At 41.7% G+C, this 17,834-nt stretch overlaps 1 protein-coding gene across 2 annotated transcripts in view; it reads right to left on the bottom strand.

The window, feature by feature from the left end:
- The window catches only part of TRABD2B (TraB domain containing 2B), a 294,974-nt gene that overhangs the window by 18,775 nt on the left and 258,365 nt on the right, over positions 1–17,834 (bottom strand). For both annotated transcript variants that reach the window (XM_061451306.1, XM_061451305.1), the window contains exon 6: positions 6,718–6,987. In XM_061451306.1, the coding sequence (XP_061307290.1) occupies positions 6,718–6,987 (270 nt within the window). The remainder of the gene's footprint in view (positions 1–6,717; positions 6,988–17,834) is intronic.

Here is a 17,834-nt window from a genome sequence, read left to right as displayed (position 1 = left end):
AAGCAAACATTTTGTTTGTGCTGCATCAGACAGATCTTAGGCTGCTTAAAAAGCTAGCAATGGTAGGGCTATGTTCAGCCCAAGTCAGAAATACAGCAAACTGGGGCGGCTATAAATATATAATACAGATTATCTTTACTCAACACATCCCAAATGAAAAGTAGAAAACAAGAAAGGAAGAGAAAGCTCTTAATAGTTTCCATAAAACATCTTGCACCGTATTTTCAATCTTAATCAGCATTGAGGAGGAAGGAGCAGAAAGCGCTCTTGGATAACCAGTGCTGAAAAATACCTCACTGTTCAAAAATCCAGGCTTTTGTGTGCTCCAATTTTGTTACTTGCTTGCCTTCAAAAATATGGATTTAATATCCATGATGGATTTAAATGTCATGAAAACAAAATGCCTAATGCATTACCAATAATTTAGCTTTACGAAATAAACCTAAAATCTATACACAAATCATGTCTCTATTTCCAAGAGACTCCTGTGTTGTTTCATCTCTAACGATTTTATTTTCAGGTATTTATAGCTTTCATTAAAATAGGGTTTGCATACTGCTTTATATTAATTGTTCATACTGACGGTGAGACACTGAAGCAATAGTGAAGATAAATATGCAAGGCTTCTGCTCATTTTGTTTTAAGTTTATCTGTGCTCCTTTCATCACACATTACAGAGAACAACCACAGAACAAAGTAAAACATACCGATCTTTTTGTGCGTCTAGCAGGTGAAAGCGTGGCTGCACATCTTTTCAGCCCCATCTGGAGGATAACAAATGAACTCCTTGACTTTACAAGGGGAAAGAAGTTATCTCTCACAGCCAGCTGACAGGGAGGGTCTATTAGAATGGAGATGCTAGAGTTTTAGACATGAACGTCAGGACTTCCCGTCCATTACTGCGATGCATGAGAGAGTTGTGTGCTGAGCCCAGGCTTCACAGCTTTAATTAATACATTCTGTGCACTCTGACCAACCTGATAATCCAAGAAGCCTCAATAAAAGCCATCTAGGGAGGGAGGATATGTCATCACTGTATCGTATGTTACTGTCAGGAGATTTACCTCATTTATACTGCACTAAGTTATATCGTGCGGTTATTTTTCTTCAACTAGAGGGCTTGTGTACTTGGGGCTGTGCAAAGGGCATGATGAAAGAGTTGCCAATGTCAGTGCTCGTTTAAAGGAGGCATCAAGCCATCTGCTCATTTTAAAGGGGGATCAAATGGAAACAGTAAGAAACTCTGAAGGGGAAAATGCAGTATTTCCCACGCTTTGCTCTCCGCTCAGGAGTAGCTGAGGACACCTTCACAGAAGTAAGAGAAGCATGCAGCGCTGGGAGAAAGAAGGACCAACTGAACCACTGCTTCACTGCCTAAAATATCCTTTTCTGGCCACTATACTCACTAGAGTTTATAAAAAAATGGGCAACCTAGGAACAGATTTTATGGCAGTTCACAATACCAAGGTTCAGCTTCCACTGAGCAACCAAGAGGGAGCATTTGTCCAGGAGGTGTTTTGAGACCACTCAGCATGACAGAAGGGTCTTGCACCAAAGCTGTCAAACCATGAGACTTTTCTGATGAGCAGATATTTGCATGCATGCCCTAGAGATTGGGGGGAATCACTGACAGGGACTGCGATGATGAAAGTTTCCCCAGAAGGAAATCCTGCCAGGAGAACAGCAAAGGAAATGGTACACAGAAGTGATGGAGGAAGGGGGCCACAAAACACAACTGAGTCCCAAACAGCAGCGAGGCGTGACAAGGGAGGGAAGGTGGGCTCCAACATACCTATGCTCCCACTGTTCCTGGCTGCTGGCGGGGCTGCTTTGGAAGCCAGGTTCATTATAATACATTAGAAACATCCTGAAGCTGCATCCTAATCCTTGATTGAACACAGGGTAAATAATGCAATGGTGGCAACTGCTTACTGAGCTCCCCATGAGCATCAGTAGGCATGCACTCTCCGAGCAGTATCCTTACCAGGGAGGCAGATAGAGTAATTTAAACAAACAAGGCCCCAGTGATGGAAATATCAAGCTCAAAGCTACCATATGGAGGGAAATCATCTGACCACAATTTACCTGTTAGACTTCAAAAGTGTCTAGGTCTCCTCTAAAGAAAAGCAGTCTTTCCTTTAATGAAGTTAAGTACTGTATTTCAGCACCGTGTGTTGTGAAAAGGAAGCAATTTGGATTCATTTACTGAAATTTACCTTTCAGATGCAGTTAAGTGAAATTAAAAGTTTGTCTGAGTTGACAGAGTTCTGTTTTCCATCACTGCATTGTCTTGAAAGAAAGGATAACAGGCTAAGTGCTTAAATTCCATCCAAACTGATAAGGTTCACTCTGTACAGACACACTTAGTGCAGTTTATTACACATTGTCTCCCTTCATCCATCACTGGTATAACTTTTTTAACCTAAAATAACTGTTGCTTCCAAAAGAAATTAATATTTGTGATGTTACTGCATTCCTCTGGGGTTGAATAGTCAGCACTGGGCTATCAGAGAAATGCCATTTCCAATGACAGAGGGAATTCATTTTGCTTCTTACTAATGGTAGGTTTTGCAGGGCTAAGCTTACCTCTGGGACAAGAATTTCTTTTCTCTTCAGATAACAATTATTTTCCTTTAATTTCTTTCCCATGTAAGTGAAGCATCTGTGTGTCCTCACTGTCTTTCCAAACACCATCTTCACACAAATCTCTTCCTCAGAAGCAGGAATGCACCTCTGAATTTGCCTGTTATATCCTCTCTAATTCTTTATTCCCACCACTGTATTTCTCTCTTTTCTATCTCCTAGATGTCATTGCTCATTCCAAACCTCACACCACCTGAGACACCCTCCCAGTTACTAACTTCTCTCCCTCCCTAATGGCCTCATAAGCTGTAATGCTCTACCCCAGCTGTTCTTCTGGTCTGGTTTTGCTTGGAGCCTTAGACCGTTTGCCTGCTAGAACAAAGGTGCAATCCTGATCCTTTCCTCACGGACTACTCTGAAGCATCACAGACATTTCTCTATTCTTCCAATTAACTGAGCAGCTCATCCTAAAAAGCCAGTGAATGATCTGTAATTAATTATTTATATTACAAGGGGAAGCTCAGCTAACACAGAGTCAACAGGAACAGTAACACACTGTGTATGCCAAACTGCAGCCTTTTAGCCCAAGGGTTTTGCCTCCCCTCCCTGCTGCCCCAGCTGGCTTTTGGCTACAGGAGCTACCTTGGGTTTAAGTTTTGTCTAAGTTCAAATTCCTCCCAAAGACAGACTTCAGATCTGCATATTTCTGCAAAACCAAGTAGTTAAAGAAAAAAGTCCCACTCCTTGGAACCTCCCGTTTAATTCTGATTCTTGAAAAACTATTTCAAAAACAAACTGCAGCCAGGCAGGACTTACTTGTTCATTTTGTTTAGATTTTGGGGGAAGGAGGCAGAAGGGAGAGGAAACCACACATTTCATCAGCATTTTTTATTTTCTAATAGCCTTCAGTGTAGCCGATTACCCAGGAGATCAGCAAATTGTAGCTCTGTCAAAGACGGGGAGAAGACAGAGCAGAGGCTTTCTCATCCTCCGCAGCAGTACTAACCCTCCAACACACAAATCTAAACACCAAGCACTCGGGGGTGCCAACTCAAATGCCTCAGCTGTTAAGACAGAACAAAAAGGAAAGGACAATCTCCAAGGTATAGCTGAAAGTAAATACTAATAATGATGTGTGACATTAAATGATGACTCATTTTTCACGAGGCCATTTCAGATTGTAGCTATAACCTCAGATCAGACCCGAACAACTCTGTGAGCTGAAGTCTTAGTGGAACCATTAATTATGGATTTCCTGCCTTTTATAGGTTGGAGTCAGACCTTTGATGTTCCTTTAAAATTGTTCTCCCTTGTTCATTTCCTTTGTTTCTGTGTTGGTAGCTTGAAAAAACACCCCAAGATTTCCATGGAAGTGTATGAGATAGCCCAGAAATGCAGAGTCTATAAAAGCCCTGCAATTCATGGCTCATAAAGTCCTCTAATCCACGGTCAATAAAGCTTTGGAAAAGAGCTGTATGAACCACAGTCCTTTCACAGCTCAATGAGGTTCATAGAAGAATCAATAATCTGGTTTAAATTCACCTGGATTTGTCCTCCACCTGTATATTTCTCTTTGACTTTTCAGATTGAAAGGCAGTTCAAACAGATGAATTCCGGAGACCTCACATAGAAACTAAGCTGCAGCTTTCACACAAAAGCCATACAATGACCTAAATCTCTCCCTTTTGTCTCAAAGGTGAGTAAGTTTCAAGTGACAACAAGTGAGTTTAGGAAACTCAACCTGGAAGAAGAACCATTTGAGAATATGGGACCATAGCTCAAGGTAATACTATATGCAGAGACCTCAGTCCATCTACCACATGGGGGACCCCAATTTAAATGTACGCAAATGCACAATGGATCTATGGACAGGCCAGAGAGTGAACTTCTAGTACACCAATTACCCATCAAGAGTCTCACTGTTGAGTGCTGGTGAGCATTGTTGAGGCAACACAACACAAGTTCACATGCGCAGGTATCACTCCATTGCCCATATTATTAGCCGTCCTAGCTGTTTCCTCCTCAGAATGATCACGCTACAAAGCCTGGTGACAGGCTCACATTTCTGCTCTTTTCTTGCCAATCAGAAAGGAACCAGTTAGAGAGAGATCACTGTTTATTGTCTTGTGCAAGGTCCAGCTTGCAATTAATGCTGATGAAACCCAACTGCCAAAAGCACAATATGCGGCAGCTGGTTTATGAAAGTTGAGACCCCATCCAATTTATGGGGAAACCAGAGCTGGTTGTGAGCGTCTGATTTAGCTGAACAGTTTGTATTTTTTGTTTTGTTTTGTTTCCAGGAAAACACCAGAAGTTACTCCAGAACTGTAGAATCACTAAAACCATCTGAAAGCACTAAGGCAGACTTCCCTTCTTCCAGCCTTTCCTCATTTCTAGGCCTGTGATCTTGTACTAATATCTCCCTGGGATCTTTCAGCAAGGCAGGTGACACACAGTGTCTGGTTCATCACCCGCGTTGTGGGAGCAGAAACTTACATTTCCTTATCCCAGTCTCCACCCTTGTGAAATGAAAGTAGAGGGATTAAAGGTTTTGATTCAGATGAAATCTCACAGGAGCACAGCACATAATTTAACTCTAACTGGGGAACTACTCTTTCAGATACTTTTCCTAGGGACATTTCTTACTGAACTAAAACCAGCATAAGGCATAAAAGTCCACCAAAGCTATACAAGCACCACTGCTTTAAGCCCCCGGCTGCACATTTCCACAGCTATATCAGGCACAATATCCAGTATCATCTCTGGCTGGATAGGACAGGTGCAAGAGGATTGCCCCTAACTGCCAGGCTTCCACCAGATCTACTTAAGCATCACACTTGCATGACATGTATGGTGAGCTGGACCAGACGCCCATGTGAAATGCGGGGACATCGTGGGACACCACGACTTAGCAGCCCCCAGGCAGAAGCAAGGTAGAGAAGTCCCTCAAGGCAATCAACTACGTTGAACTAAATTCATTCATACTTAAACATCCTCTGCGGAGAGGATTCAACCACTGAACACAATCTGGGAACAAAACACACAAAACCTTCTTACCAAGGCTGGCGTTAGCCTCAGAAATTGCCTTACTATGTTAAGATAGTAACTTACCTCAACCCTTACCTCACTCATCCTGAGAATACAAAAAACTCTCTCAAAAAAAGTGAGGCAACTTCTCCATTAAAAAGAATGAATTAAAAAAAAAAAATAAATCCCCAAACACAATAATGTGGAATTTTTTCCTTAGCAAAGGGAGATGCCTTTGAGATTTGCCTTCCTTTCACTAGCAAGGAATTTAGGTGCTGTGAAAACGGGAATAACAGCAATGCTCAAAGACAATCATTGCATATACAGGCGAGCAGCCAGTTCCCAATAGGTTATTTATTCCTTTAACCTGTTAGGCTGTTTATCTGCCCATGACTCAGCCTGAATAAAGGCACTAAGAGCTTCCCCAGTTTTAGAGGTGGGAGAATAAGTTGCCCAGGAATCCTAAAAGCACACATCGAGAATCCCTGGTCAAACATGAAGGCTTTTATTCAAACACTGAATGGGAATTTTTAACCTTGCACCAAGATTGGAATGGCCATGGAAACATGCCTACCTCCATTCTCTTCACACAGAAGCCCGAGAGAAGTACTTAATTTTGCCTCAGCTTCCTGTTTTCAATGCAGTTTGAGATGTTAAAACATTTCAGCCCCAGATCACAGTTAATATTGAAAGTCAGGTATATCAACAGAATGTTAAAGAATCCCAGGTTGAAAAATGGGCAAATCTTTGGGCTGAAAGCTGACAGCAAAGACTGCAAAATAATTACTGTAAGAAAGAGGCGAGCACAGAATATTTTCCATTGCAATTTTTTTCCTGTTTTTACTCTGACAAATCTTTGTTTCTGTATATTTTAAATATTCTAAGCAATAGCATTTTTTTTTCTTTTACTTTTAGACCAAATGTGCCCAGCAGCGTTCTACTTAGCTCTTCATTAGGCTCCAAAACCATCACCTCACTCCCTGTCTTTCCCATTCAGCCTTTTGTTAATCCTCCTTATGATCTAATCACCAAGAGCTGGGATCTGTAAAGAGCAACCAGTTAGGAGACAGCAGGAAGAGGACAGGGTCCATAAAGGTTATAACTCACCTGTCTTCTATCCGAACCCAGAGGTCATTGAACTGCCTCTGGCGATGGTGTTTGTGCTGCTTCTTGTGCCATTTCTTCTGTCTGCCAAACTCTTCCAGCTGACTGATGCTATCTGGCAACAGGAGGTGAGGAGACAGGCTGTCTTCTTCATCCATCTGCAGTGGCTTCAGGGAAGGAGATGTCAGTGGGACCTGCTCAGATAGCTGGACAGCGGGCAGGGCTGTTGCTGAGGACCCTTCCAAGGCTGGGCTTGTCTTTGTCATCCTGGAACTGCAAAAGACAACATTTAAACATTTGATGAGTGAAGCATCATGCTAAGAAAACTGGAAAGCAGAGGACTACACTCCTTGGTGAGTGCTAAGAAGGTATACAAGGAGAAAGGCTTTTGCTTTGGGCATCAACTAAAGACAACGGTGGCATTTCCTAGCAAGCTTTCAAGCAAACACTAAACTGAAAAAAAGAGGGGAAAAGCAGTTGATATGCTATTGTTTTCCGACATTTTCATTACTTCTTACAGGCTTGAGAGTCCGTGTTAGGCATCAATGTTACCTCCCTCACTGGGCTGAAGGTTAAATGGCAGAACTGTGACTCTGAGGGGAACAGGTACCTTAACAGAAGCAGATCTTATAGAATCATTGAATAGTTAGGGTTGGAAAGGACCTTAAGATCATTGAGTTCCAATCCCCCACCATAGGCAGGTACGCCTCACACTAAAACACATCACACAAGGCTCTGTCCAAACCAGCCCTGAACATCTCAAACTGATGAGATAATATTAGTTCCTTTTTCTTTTTCAACTTTGGATATCATCTGTGGAAAACAAGTAATTGTTTTGACTGCAGCAATAATTATGCTTGTTCATCTGAATTAGGAGTGGTGACAGGGAAGCTCGGGCTGATGACAGAAGTATGGTCTAGTAGCTAGGCTGCCAGGATAGGATATGTGAAATCTGAACTCTAGCATATTTTGTACAATGAAGAAATGAAGCAGAAAAGATGGTCAATGACTTGTCCACAGACACCTTGAAGCAATACTGCCAGAGCCATTCACTCCTGTCTGAAACACTACCATACCGCCTCTTGCATCTGAGTGGGACTATGCAGAAAAAGCCCTTTACATTGTTTTAATCTTCTAGAGTTTCACTAGTTTTAGAAAAAGCCAGTAAAAACACTCTCCTTTGATATGGGGTCATGTGATACATGTGACATGTACCATAGATACGTATACACATAGATACAGAGATCCATGTTACATTTGTGAGCTAAGATATCTGAAACAAGACTCTATCAAACCACTACTGACACAGTGATTCCTTCCCAAACTTCAACAGACGTTCCTGTTTGGTCTTTATTCCAAGAGAGAAACTTCTGTCCCTGGCATGGCCCAGGGAGTTGTAGGTACAGAAAATGGAAGAGAATTAATAGGTAAAATGAAGCTGTGGTCTGCAGAACTATTTCTATTACATGGATGCTATGACTTTAATGACAGAAACAATTAAAAGACACGTGAAAAGTTTTGCCTCCTGAGTGAAACCAGGAAGACATTTTAATGAAAAAGTAATAAAAAACCTAAACTTCACTGGTGACAATGTACAAAATGTGCTACAAGTGAAACCACATGTTTCACTTATGGAACATTTTGTTCTCTTCCAAAAAAAATCACATCTAGTACTAACGGCAGCTTTTCTTCTTTTTCATTGTTTCTGAAGTCCACTACAATAGCAGTTAAGATGGTCATCTCTAGTTCCACTGCATCATGTTTCACCCAAAGCTCCTGCCAATAGCTACTGATAATTAATTGTTGCTACTATGAGAATTACTGGCAAAAACTACAGTAATTTCGTTATTTGTAGCCAACATTAGTGAAATTCTTCAGAGATTGTATGACAGATAGAGAAAAGAAAGATGCTTATTCAAACGAATTCTAAATTCTCCAAGGTTGCTTATGTTAATAAAAGACACGAGAAAATCCCGTATTTTTCCTCTTTTCCCAAGCTTTCAGACTCTCCGTGTGTCCTTTATCAAATTCCTTCATACTGCATGCTCTATTTTACACCACAGAGATCTGCTGTTTCTAGTTTTCTTAATCCATTAAGACTTTCTTCCATGATTGATGTCAAGGATGAGTTTTCACCACTGCAGCAACCTTGAGAGATCTTGGTAGTCTCCAAAGCCTTCAAGACAACTTAGGCTGTGACACAGGCTCCTGGCTGAAGCAAAGCCAACTCCAGACTCATGTAAAAGGAAAGGCCCCCATAGCTTTGCACTGGGTGGGTCCCTCAGGCCACAGCAGACAGTTCTTAACCCTTATCCAGCCAGTTTAGCGGTGCACTTAGCAGTCCTGGGGTAACAGTGGGACTTGATGATCTTAAAGGTCTTTTCCAACCCCATCGATTCTATGATTCCATGATGGTGGATCAGTGAAGTCCCAACATGCATATGCTGCCATTTAGCAGCTTGGGAGGTAACACAGTGTGAATTTGGATAGCGCAGGTTAGGCAGGTAGGAAGGACCTGAACAAACATCTACAAACTCCATGTGGGTAACTGCAATGGCAGCAGGCAGCGACGCATGGCAAGAAGGTGTCAGCCTGATTGCCTGCTGCACTTATGCCAAAGCAAAGGGAATACAAGCTGGTTGATGCTGCCCAAAGGCAGCTTTGTTCTGGTATTCAGATCCTCCTGCAACCCAGCATCCATCTGCCAGCTGGGGAGATGAGCACTATCCTGGCCACAAGGCTGTGGTGGGCAGAAACATGTTAAGAAAGCAAGAGAATGAAGCAGACGTGAGAGCTCAAAGTAGACAAACAATGTGATCAACACAGATAAAACCGTGCTGTTATGAAGATTTCTGTTTCTAGTGACTTTCTTCTCTTGCCACCGAAAGTGTGCCTCATATTCTGAGCAGTCAGTAACTCCCTGAGACACTGAAGGTAGGAGCAGCCCCTAGGTCAGTCCACATCTGCCAGCTCAACACTGGGGCCACCATTTGGTTGAATGGTCTTAGAGACATCTGAACACGTACTTTCCCCCTTTAACACCTACTATTTTGTTACATGTGTTTACCTTGCTCTCAGCTCCCAGTAAACTGGAACCAGTAGAAAGGTGTTTTTATGGGTTGAGATTTTAGAAACCACTTAAGACGACTGGCAGCTCACTTCTTATTAAAATTAATGAGTTTGGGCATCAAAATCCCAGTGGTGGCTTTGAAAGCTTCTAGCTTAATTGTTTCCACTACCATCACATGAGCCACAGGTTGTAAACTCGATATTTCAGAACATTCTTTGGGAAGAGAATAAATAAACACTGCAGAAACGTTAAAATGTTGTAACCTAAAGAGGGTTATAAACTAACCACTTGTACTTTAGAACCGATGCATTGGGAATAGCTCCACTGTGGCAACTGCATATTACATTTAGTTGATACTTGTTCCATTATTCCTGTACTACTAGTAATTACCCCAAGACCTAGGAGGGACTGTTGAAGTCTGTAAGCTGATGTGTGCTTACTTCTTTCAAGGAAAAAAAAAAGCAAATTTAATGAAAACCGATTAAATATATCTGTGGACGTGGTTGTTTTCGAATCTGATCATCATCCTGCAGATATTCAACCAGAAGTGAACCCGAAACTCTTAATCTCACAGAATACTGGTATTTAGTCAAAAAATATTCTAAGAACACTTAAAGATTTTAACTCAAAGTAGAGTAACTCAAAGTAAAGTTTCTACCAGAAGACAACTTTCCCATTGATTTCAATACAAATATTATTACTGTAAAGGGCTTGAATTTATTAATATCCTAGATTTCTTCCACCCAAAGAAAAAGACAGAACCCACCCATCTACAATAGAATACCTGGACAAAAGATCTCCTTTTGTGTTAAGCTTTACTGTGAGATTCAATTGATCATTTCATGGACTATTTTGTGCCTTTCCTTCGGACTCAGTCTCAATGCACTCTGTTATTAGCACAGCTGCACTGTACGAAACCATGGGGATATAATACACTTTTTTTTCCCCACTCCTTCAATATTGCTGAGACAGCTTTTCAAGAGACATAGTTATTTTGAAAGCCAGAGAAAAAGTAGGGCTAGTTTTCAGTTTGCGAGGCCACAGTGCTGAAGAAAGAGTGAGAACGTACCACCTAAGTATCTTGGTCCAAGCAAAGATGTTGGAGATTTTTCATGAATAACTTGAAACAACTCCAGGCTTAGAGGTTCCACCCATTTTGAAATCTGTCATTCTCACACAGGGTGGTCTTTGAGAAACTAAAAGTATTTCAGGCCCTCAGGTAGGCTTTTCTCACTTCTGACCTTTATTTCCTTCCCTGGGATGCAGAGTTCTGCAAAACAAGTTCTCTAAAATAACAGAGTCCGCATGAGAAAACTTGGGAGTCTTAGCAAATACCCTATGTGGCTTGGTCCTAAGGTACAGAAAACAGTGAAAACAGGAAAACATTTATTCTTGCTAGTTCCTGAAAACACTTAATCCACAGACAAAGACACATGTGGTTTTGTTTCACTTCTGGTGAAATTTGCCATCCTTTTCTAAATCTTTTCAAGAACTAAAAGAACAAAACAAAACAAAACAGGCAAGAAGTTTAGGCTGAGCTCTATGCTCCATTAGGCTGTCTCCGCATTTCTCTCTTTGCTTTGTGGTCTCTAGTGTTGCCCTGTGCTGACACTGACAATAGAAAATTGACTCATCATCAGGATTTGCTAGGGTTATTGAGTGGATCTGGTCAGGAAAAAAAAACATTAACATCATAAAGTCCTGTAATAGCTTCTTTTCATAATTCTCAGGCTTAAAATTGTACAGGTCCCACTTTCGTTCAACCCCAAGCCATGTGGCAGTCTGGCCATGCCTTTTGCCCATGCCCAGGCAAACATCTCCCTACCCCTCTCATCAGGTACCCAATTTCTGCAGCTTGGAGGGCTGTGACCATCTCTGAGCTTGACAACTTCCTCTGTAGCATGAATTAGGGCATCCATATTTCATTCCTGCTCTGAACAGCCCTTGCAAATCGCCTATCTTTCCACACCAATGGAGGCTAATGTGGTATTAACACTATGCCTTACACCACACCTTGTTCCCACCAACAGGGATTTTCCCAAACATTGGGAAAACAGTTCATTGACCATTATCTGAGGTGAGCATCAGGCAGGGCAGACCCCACTAACACCTCTGCTCACTGGCCCTACCTGAGTAATGCTAGTAACATTTGAGGTGAGAGCCAAATGGGCTTCAGGATGGCCAGGAATTTGCCCTTGCTTTAGCTCATGAGTCAGGACGTGCCTTTCCTGACCATACACATCTTCCACACAGCTAAATCATCAATTTAGTCCTTTCTTTTAGCACTCTTGCGGTAACGTTTCTGTTCCCTCAGATATGTGCAGAATCTTCTAAAATGCAACTTTGCCAATTTGTTATTTGCATCTTGCCTTTGTAGCGTGAGCAATGGAAAAGTTTAGCTCAGAAGACTGCCATGTTTTGAACGTGCTTCCAAGTACAGCAACATCACTGAGGTTTTTCTCTCTTCAGTTTTCAGAGCTGTCAGACAAGGAAAGATTTTGTTTCATCAAGAGAGAAGCTGTGGTGATAGTGAGGAATGTGTGATGTGGCAGCTTTATCCTCATGCCACTGTTCTTGGGATGCACCCGGATGACAGCCAGACACTAAGTTAGGAGCATCTTATTATAAACGGGTTTTCATAAATTCCAGTTTAGGAGTCTTTGTCAAGGCAGGAATTTGTCAGGCTGTTGTATGCATCCTTGCTTGCCTTGCCACAGGCCACAGAGACATCTGCTTCTTGCTTTTTTTCCCTTACACATCCCTCAGAGAGAGCAGTCATGCACACCCACAAGACGGGCACCAGAATGTCCTGTCTCACATGAAGTTTTACTTGTTTTTCCTCTTCTGTGATAGGATGAAACTCACATTTTCAAAGCTCTTGGGAGAGCAGCAAACAAAGGGAGAACAGAAATCCAGGCAGGAATCCTAACCCACCCCAGAATAGCTTATAAGGCCTCTTGGATTTAGACCACCGTCTCCCACATAAGTAGGCGACACCAGTGCATACCACCAAGGAGTTCATCTCCTTCAAGATTAAAACGTATCTATGTATCTATATATAAATAAAAATATGTATATCTACATATAATATATATACACACACGCACATAATTTCTTTCCTACCAGAAAGATAGTAACTCCAAAGAAAAGACTAGAAAATTAGATTCTTCCCATACCTAACTTATCTGAGCTGCTTCAGGTAACTGCTGCAAATTACTGAGGATGAATTTGGGCTCTAGAGGCAGCAAAAGAGATTACCTGTGAAATGCCTGATTATTCACTCACCTGATTGGTTTAATTATCATGAGGTTACTTTATTTAGGATGCAGTTGCCTTCAGCCTGTGCACTGAAGTTAAAGCATTTCCATGTCTTAACAGAATTTGGAAACAACGTTGTTTTCTTGCATTTTTGCACCACAGTCAACTACATCTCATGAGCAGTTAAATTAGGTTAAGTGATTAAATTAGATTACAGTCCACCAAACTTGGATGATATCGCTGGACTCAGAATCCATGTCAGACTATTTATTTGGGAAGAATCACTGTTCAAGAACAAACTAACAATCACTGCTGTTAGTTTGGACGGGAATTTAGTCCTCAGCACATGCAAACCCTCAACTCTGTGCGTGAAGTGAAAAGCTTGTGAAGTCAAGATATTCCCATGGGTGGCGATGCTCTCCTTCCCAGTTTGAGAAACTATAAAATAAGAGAAGTAAAACTTTCATTGTCTATTCCAGTTCGTTAGAAGTGGAGCAGATCTAGGGCAAAGGATAAAAATGCAAGCTTTCTGCAACTGGAGCAGTTGAATTTGGTGAAAAAAAAAATAGGGCAGCAGTAACATTTATAACTTGGCATTTCCACATTTTCATATGAGTTCTTTGATGTCAGAAAACTCAAAATGCTTCATTTCAGCATTTGCTGAGCAAAGCTTCCAATTTCTTTTTCAGTGTTCTGTTTTCAAAGACTTAAATGCTACAAAGTGGCCTTTTTTGTTTAAAAACTGATCCCCTGCCTTCAAAAACGTCCTAAAAACGTTCCACTTCAGATTAGTCTGAAGTTATTTCCCCTTCTCAACTTTCTGGTTCAATTCCTGATCTGAATAATCCATTGTTCATGCACCTTTAGTGTAAACCGTGTAAACTGCACACTCCAGCCTCAGAAGATGGGCTGTACCACCAGAGGAATGATGGGTCAACCCTCTAAGTCTTGCTTCCATCTCCCATGTTAGTAGCAAATAAGATCCTTCTCTGCTCATGTCACACAAAGCCTCACCTCAGACTCTCTTCTGTTTTACTATCACCATACCAATTTAGTGATAACCTATTTCCACTTAGGTAGCTTGATTTAAGCAGAATATTCATAATACAGCTGCCTTTGGTGCCTCACTGTCGTATGAAAGTTGTACTTAAAGTTCCTTGGTCAGAATACCTATTGTATAAATCAAGATGGGCTCTTTTCTGCTCACGTCTCCTGGTTCAACATGGGAGCATGTAGCTATGCAGCATGGGTTTTGTTCTGCAAGTCTACCTCACAGAGGAAAGGGTTTCACATTCAAATTACAACTCCTGACTCCTGTACCACTGAAAGACCTGCCACATAATGCTAACTGAAATGTTTCAGTGACTTCTCATAAAGGTTTGAGTGCTGACTTTGCAATGAATTGGTAATATTTCTGCTTTTCCTCCTTGATTTTGGACAGAAACAAATATTGGAGTATCAGCATTACCTCTGGATTGGAAATCCTGACTTCTGTCCAAATTTGACAAGAACACTTAGGCTTTGTGATGAATATAAAGTGATGGCACTTCACCACAAAAGAAGATTTTAGGGTCGAATTTTCATTGAAATGGAGTATTTTCAAGCTTTATTCCACAGATTTTTTTTTTTCTGTTATTGCTTGAAAAGCATCAGTAACAGAGTAAATATATTACTCTTTCCTTTTAATAACTTTTTAATAAATGCATATATACTGCTTTAATAAAGAACATTGGGGGACTTATTACTGGGCAGTGTAATCTCCTTCCTCTTTCTAAGCTCTGATCTATGTTTCTTCGAGGTGATGTCATATTAATTATACACAGCAGATTTTTCAGGGGCTGGAAATTAACTTCCATCATCCAACAGGTTCTGTGAAGCATAAAATTCTTCTCCAGTTTGGCCCAATCTGCAACACTAAGTTTTTCAGGTCTAATTGGATGCTGGGGAGGGACTCTTCATTAGGGACTGTAGTGATAGGACAAGGGGTAATGGGTTAAAACTTAAACAGGGGACGTTTAGATTGGATATAAGGAAGAAGTTCTTTACTGTAAGGGTGGTGAGGCACTGGAAGGGGTTGCCCAAGGAAGTTGTGAATGCTCCATCCCTTGCGGTGTTCAAGGCCAGGTTGGACAGAGCCTTGGGTGACATGGTTTAGTGTGAGGTGTCCCTGCCCATGGCAGGGGGGCTGGAACTGGATGATCTTAAGGTCCTTTCCAACCCTAACTATTCTATGATTCTAATTGTGACATCTCCAAAGTTTTGGTCTGGCCTTAGGTTTTGGGCCACTTCTGAGTCAACAGCGTATTTATAGTGGTTTGGGCAGTATCTGAGAAGCTGGACAATGGTGATAAAATGCCACCATCTCATCTCAGCAGTTACGATCTCAGACTCCAGAGACCAGAAAGCATGTGTGGGGCTGATCAAATCCTTCTTTTGCCTCAAGCTGCTACAATCAAACTAGAAATAATTATCAAAACTCGTTTCTCTCCTACTTTCCTTTTAAGTCGATGAAGCTTCTGATGTCTACAGCTCTCTGCTCCTCTCTAAGCACTGTCAGGTTTTGGGACACTGAGCTGCACAGCCATGTGTAAAGGCAGGCCTGCTAACTCAGCTGAAAACTATTCTTATCTCAGGGGTTGTTTTTCCCAAACCGTTCCTGATCTCAGTATCAGCACTGAAAAGAAAGTGAGGATTCATTTGTTCCATCGTATTAGTTGTCATCCAGACAGGATTCAAGATTAAGAAGCTGACTGACAACTCCTTCCATCCCCCAAGCTGGCTGCTCAGTTTTGATTCCACAGTAGAAGTACAGCTAATGCAACTGTTGTCTGTATCTCACTCGTTTGCAATCCAAATTGAATTGTGCTCCCAGTGTGCCTCCTTTGGGAACTGGTTTCTCTGCTGGATCCTCTGGAGAGAGAAACAACTGGAAGAGTCCATATTTTACATCACATCTTAAAAGTAAACTCTCACCAGAGACATCAGCTGAGCAAGGTACCAAACGCCTAACTTGAGGGACTAAAACCTTTTCACTGACTTACAGATTTAAGCCAAGGGCAGATTTACTCAGTGATGCCTGGCACTGTTTCCTTTGCTTCCCTCTGATGCTCTTGGAGCCAGGTCCTGGCAGAGATGAGATACTGGGTGGATCACAAATCTGTACAAGCATGGCAACTTGTCCTCCCTAAGTACCTTGTTCAGTCCAGGCTCTTACAATTGCAAGATGACAGATAACGTAGGCACATAAGTATCCGCTATCGCTAGAATGAGAGAGACACGGACCACTTAAACTCAGCAGCAGGCAGAAGTGTGGAACCAAAGAGCCATAAGAAGACCATGCCTGCAAGAGATCCCACATCTCTGTTACACCGAATCCACTTTTCCTCTGTGTAGCTGACACTGTAAAACATCTGATCTGCTTAGCCATTGATGGCTGCTGAGCTAAAATAAGGAACACAAAGCCTGCCTGCCTTTCTCCAAAATACTGTTATAGTCCATTGGCATTGTTTTTATCACAGAGGCTGAGTGTTTCCAAGTAAAGAACAAAACAGTTGTCAGAAACCCTATTCAGACAACACTTCAGCCTGTCTGTGGGCATTTTTTTACTGTGTGGTAGTGGACAAAGCCCTTAAAACATGATGAAGGCAGAAGAGTTCTTCCTCCAGACTCCACTTGCTTTAATATCTAATGCTGTTCTACCAACTCTAATGTTAATGGACTTTACATAATGTCTCTACATATTAGCCTGGTTTCACCTCAGTTCCCTCTCTGTACTAACTCATACTGATGAAACTGTATCAAATACTTATTTCTGTCTGACAAATCCATCCTTCATTAAAATTCTTCATTAATGAAACATGCACATTGTTACTGAAACCTTAAGGAAGAAAAGACAGGTTTTATATTCTCTTTTTTGGTTGTTAATTGAACCCTCTGAGATTAGACCTTGAACTACAGCTTGAATACCTAAGAGGCATCTGTGGCCACAAGAAAGATTGATTTTTAATGAACTCAGGCAAATCTCACTGACTAGTTACAAACAAGAAGGCCAAGGTCTGCTCCACAGGAAATATTTCTCCTTCATTGCAATGTCTATTGTTGTTATTGGTGCATTTAAGAATCCCAGAAATAAACTATACACACATTAAAGAATTCCGTCTCAGCTGCCTGATAAGTGAAGGGTATGAGCCGATGACAGATACATCTAGAGCATCACGAGGACACAAGGACACAGCATAAAGTGAGAGCCTTTGCAGCCTCCCTCCCTGAAGTCTGCTTTAGAGATCATTGCAAAGGAGCTTTGGGGGTTCACCTGCTCCAAGGAGTTACCAACACAGCTAAAAACACAGGAGGAAGAGGAGGGTCTGCAAAAAGGCAGTGTTTCCTTCCTCCTGCATCTAACTGGTTAGAACTGGCCAAGAGGAGTCATGGAGATCCCCTTAGGTCCCCTACCAACAGCCTCTGCTGAGAAAAGGGGGAGGAGAATGATGGGCCTTTGGAGCAATTCTGGTGCCAGTCATGTTCCAGTGGAAGAAAGGGAGGGCATATCTGTGCACAGCTACCAAGGGCTTTCTGCCAGCCCAGCACAAGAATTAGGCCAACTGCCTTCCTTGATCAGAGAGGTATCAAGACCCTCAGGTGCCCTTTGTGTAACTTCTGCAGATTTAATTTGTCAAGGGAAAATAATAAATCAGACTGGGGATCGGCAGTGATGGAAACCTTCACTGTGGGCGCTTTGTGAACAAGAACGACAAATGTCTCTTGTCACAAGCTTGAGCAGAGCCAACTTCTA

This window comes from Pezoporus flaviventris, unplaced genomic scaffold (assembly GCF_033815535.1).
Source record: "Pezoporus flaviventris isolate CSIRO_AGI_PZ_B2104156 unplaced genomic scaffold, CSIRO_AGI_Pfla_v1 ptg000013l, whole genome shotgun sequence".
In the NCBI taxonomy this organism is placed as follows: domain Eukaryota; kingdom Metazoa; phylum Chordata; class Aves; order Psittaciformes; family Psittacidae; genus Pezoporus; species Pezoporus flaviventris.
The sequence above is the reverse complement of the archived record's forward strand: the minus strand, read 5'-3'. Positions and strand labels throughout refer to the sequence as shown.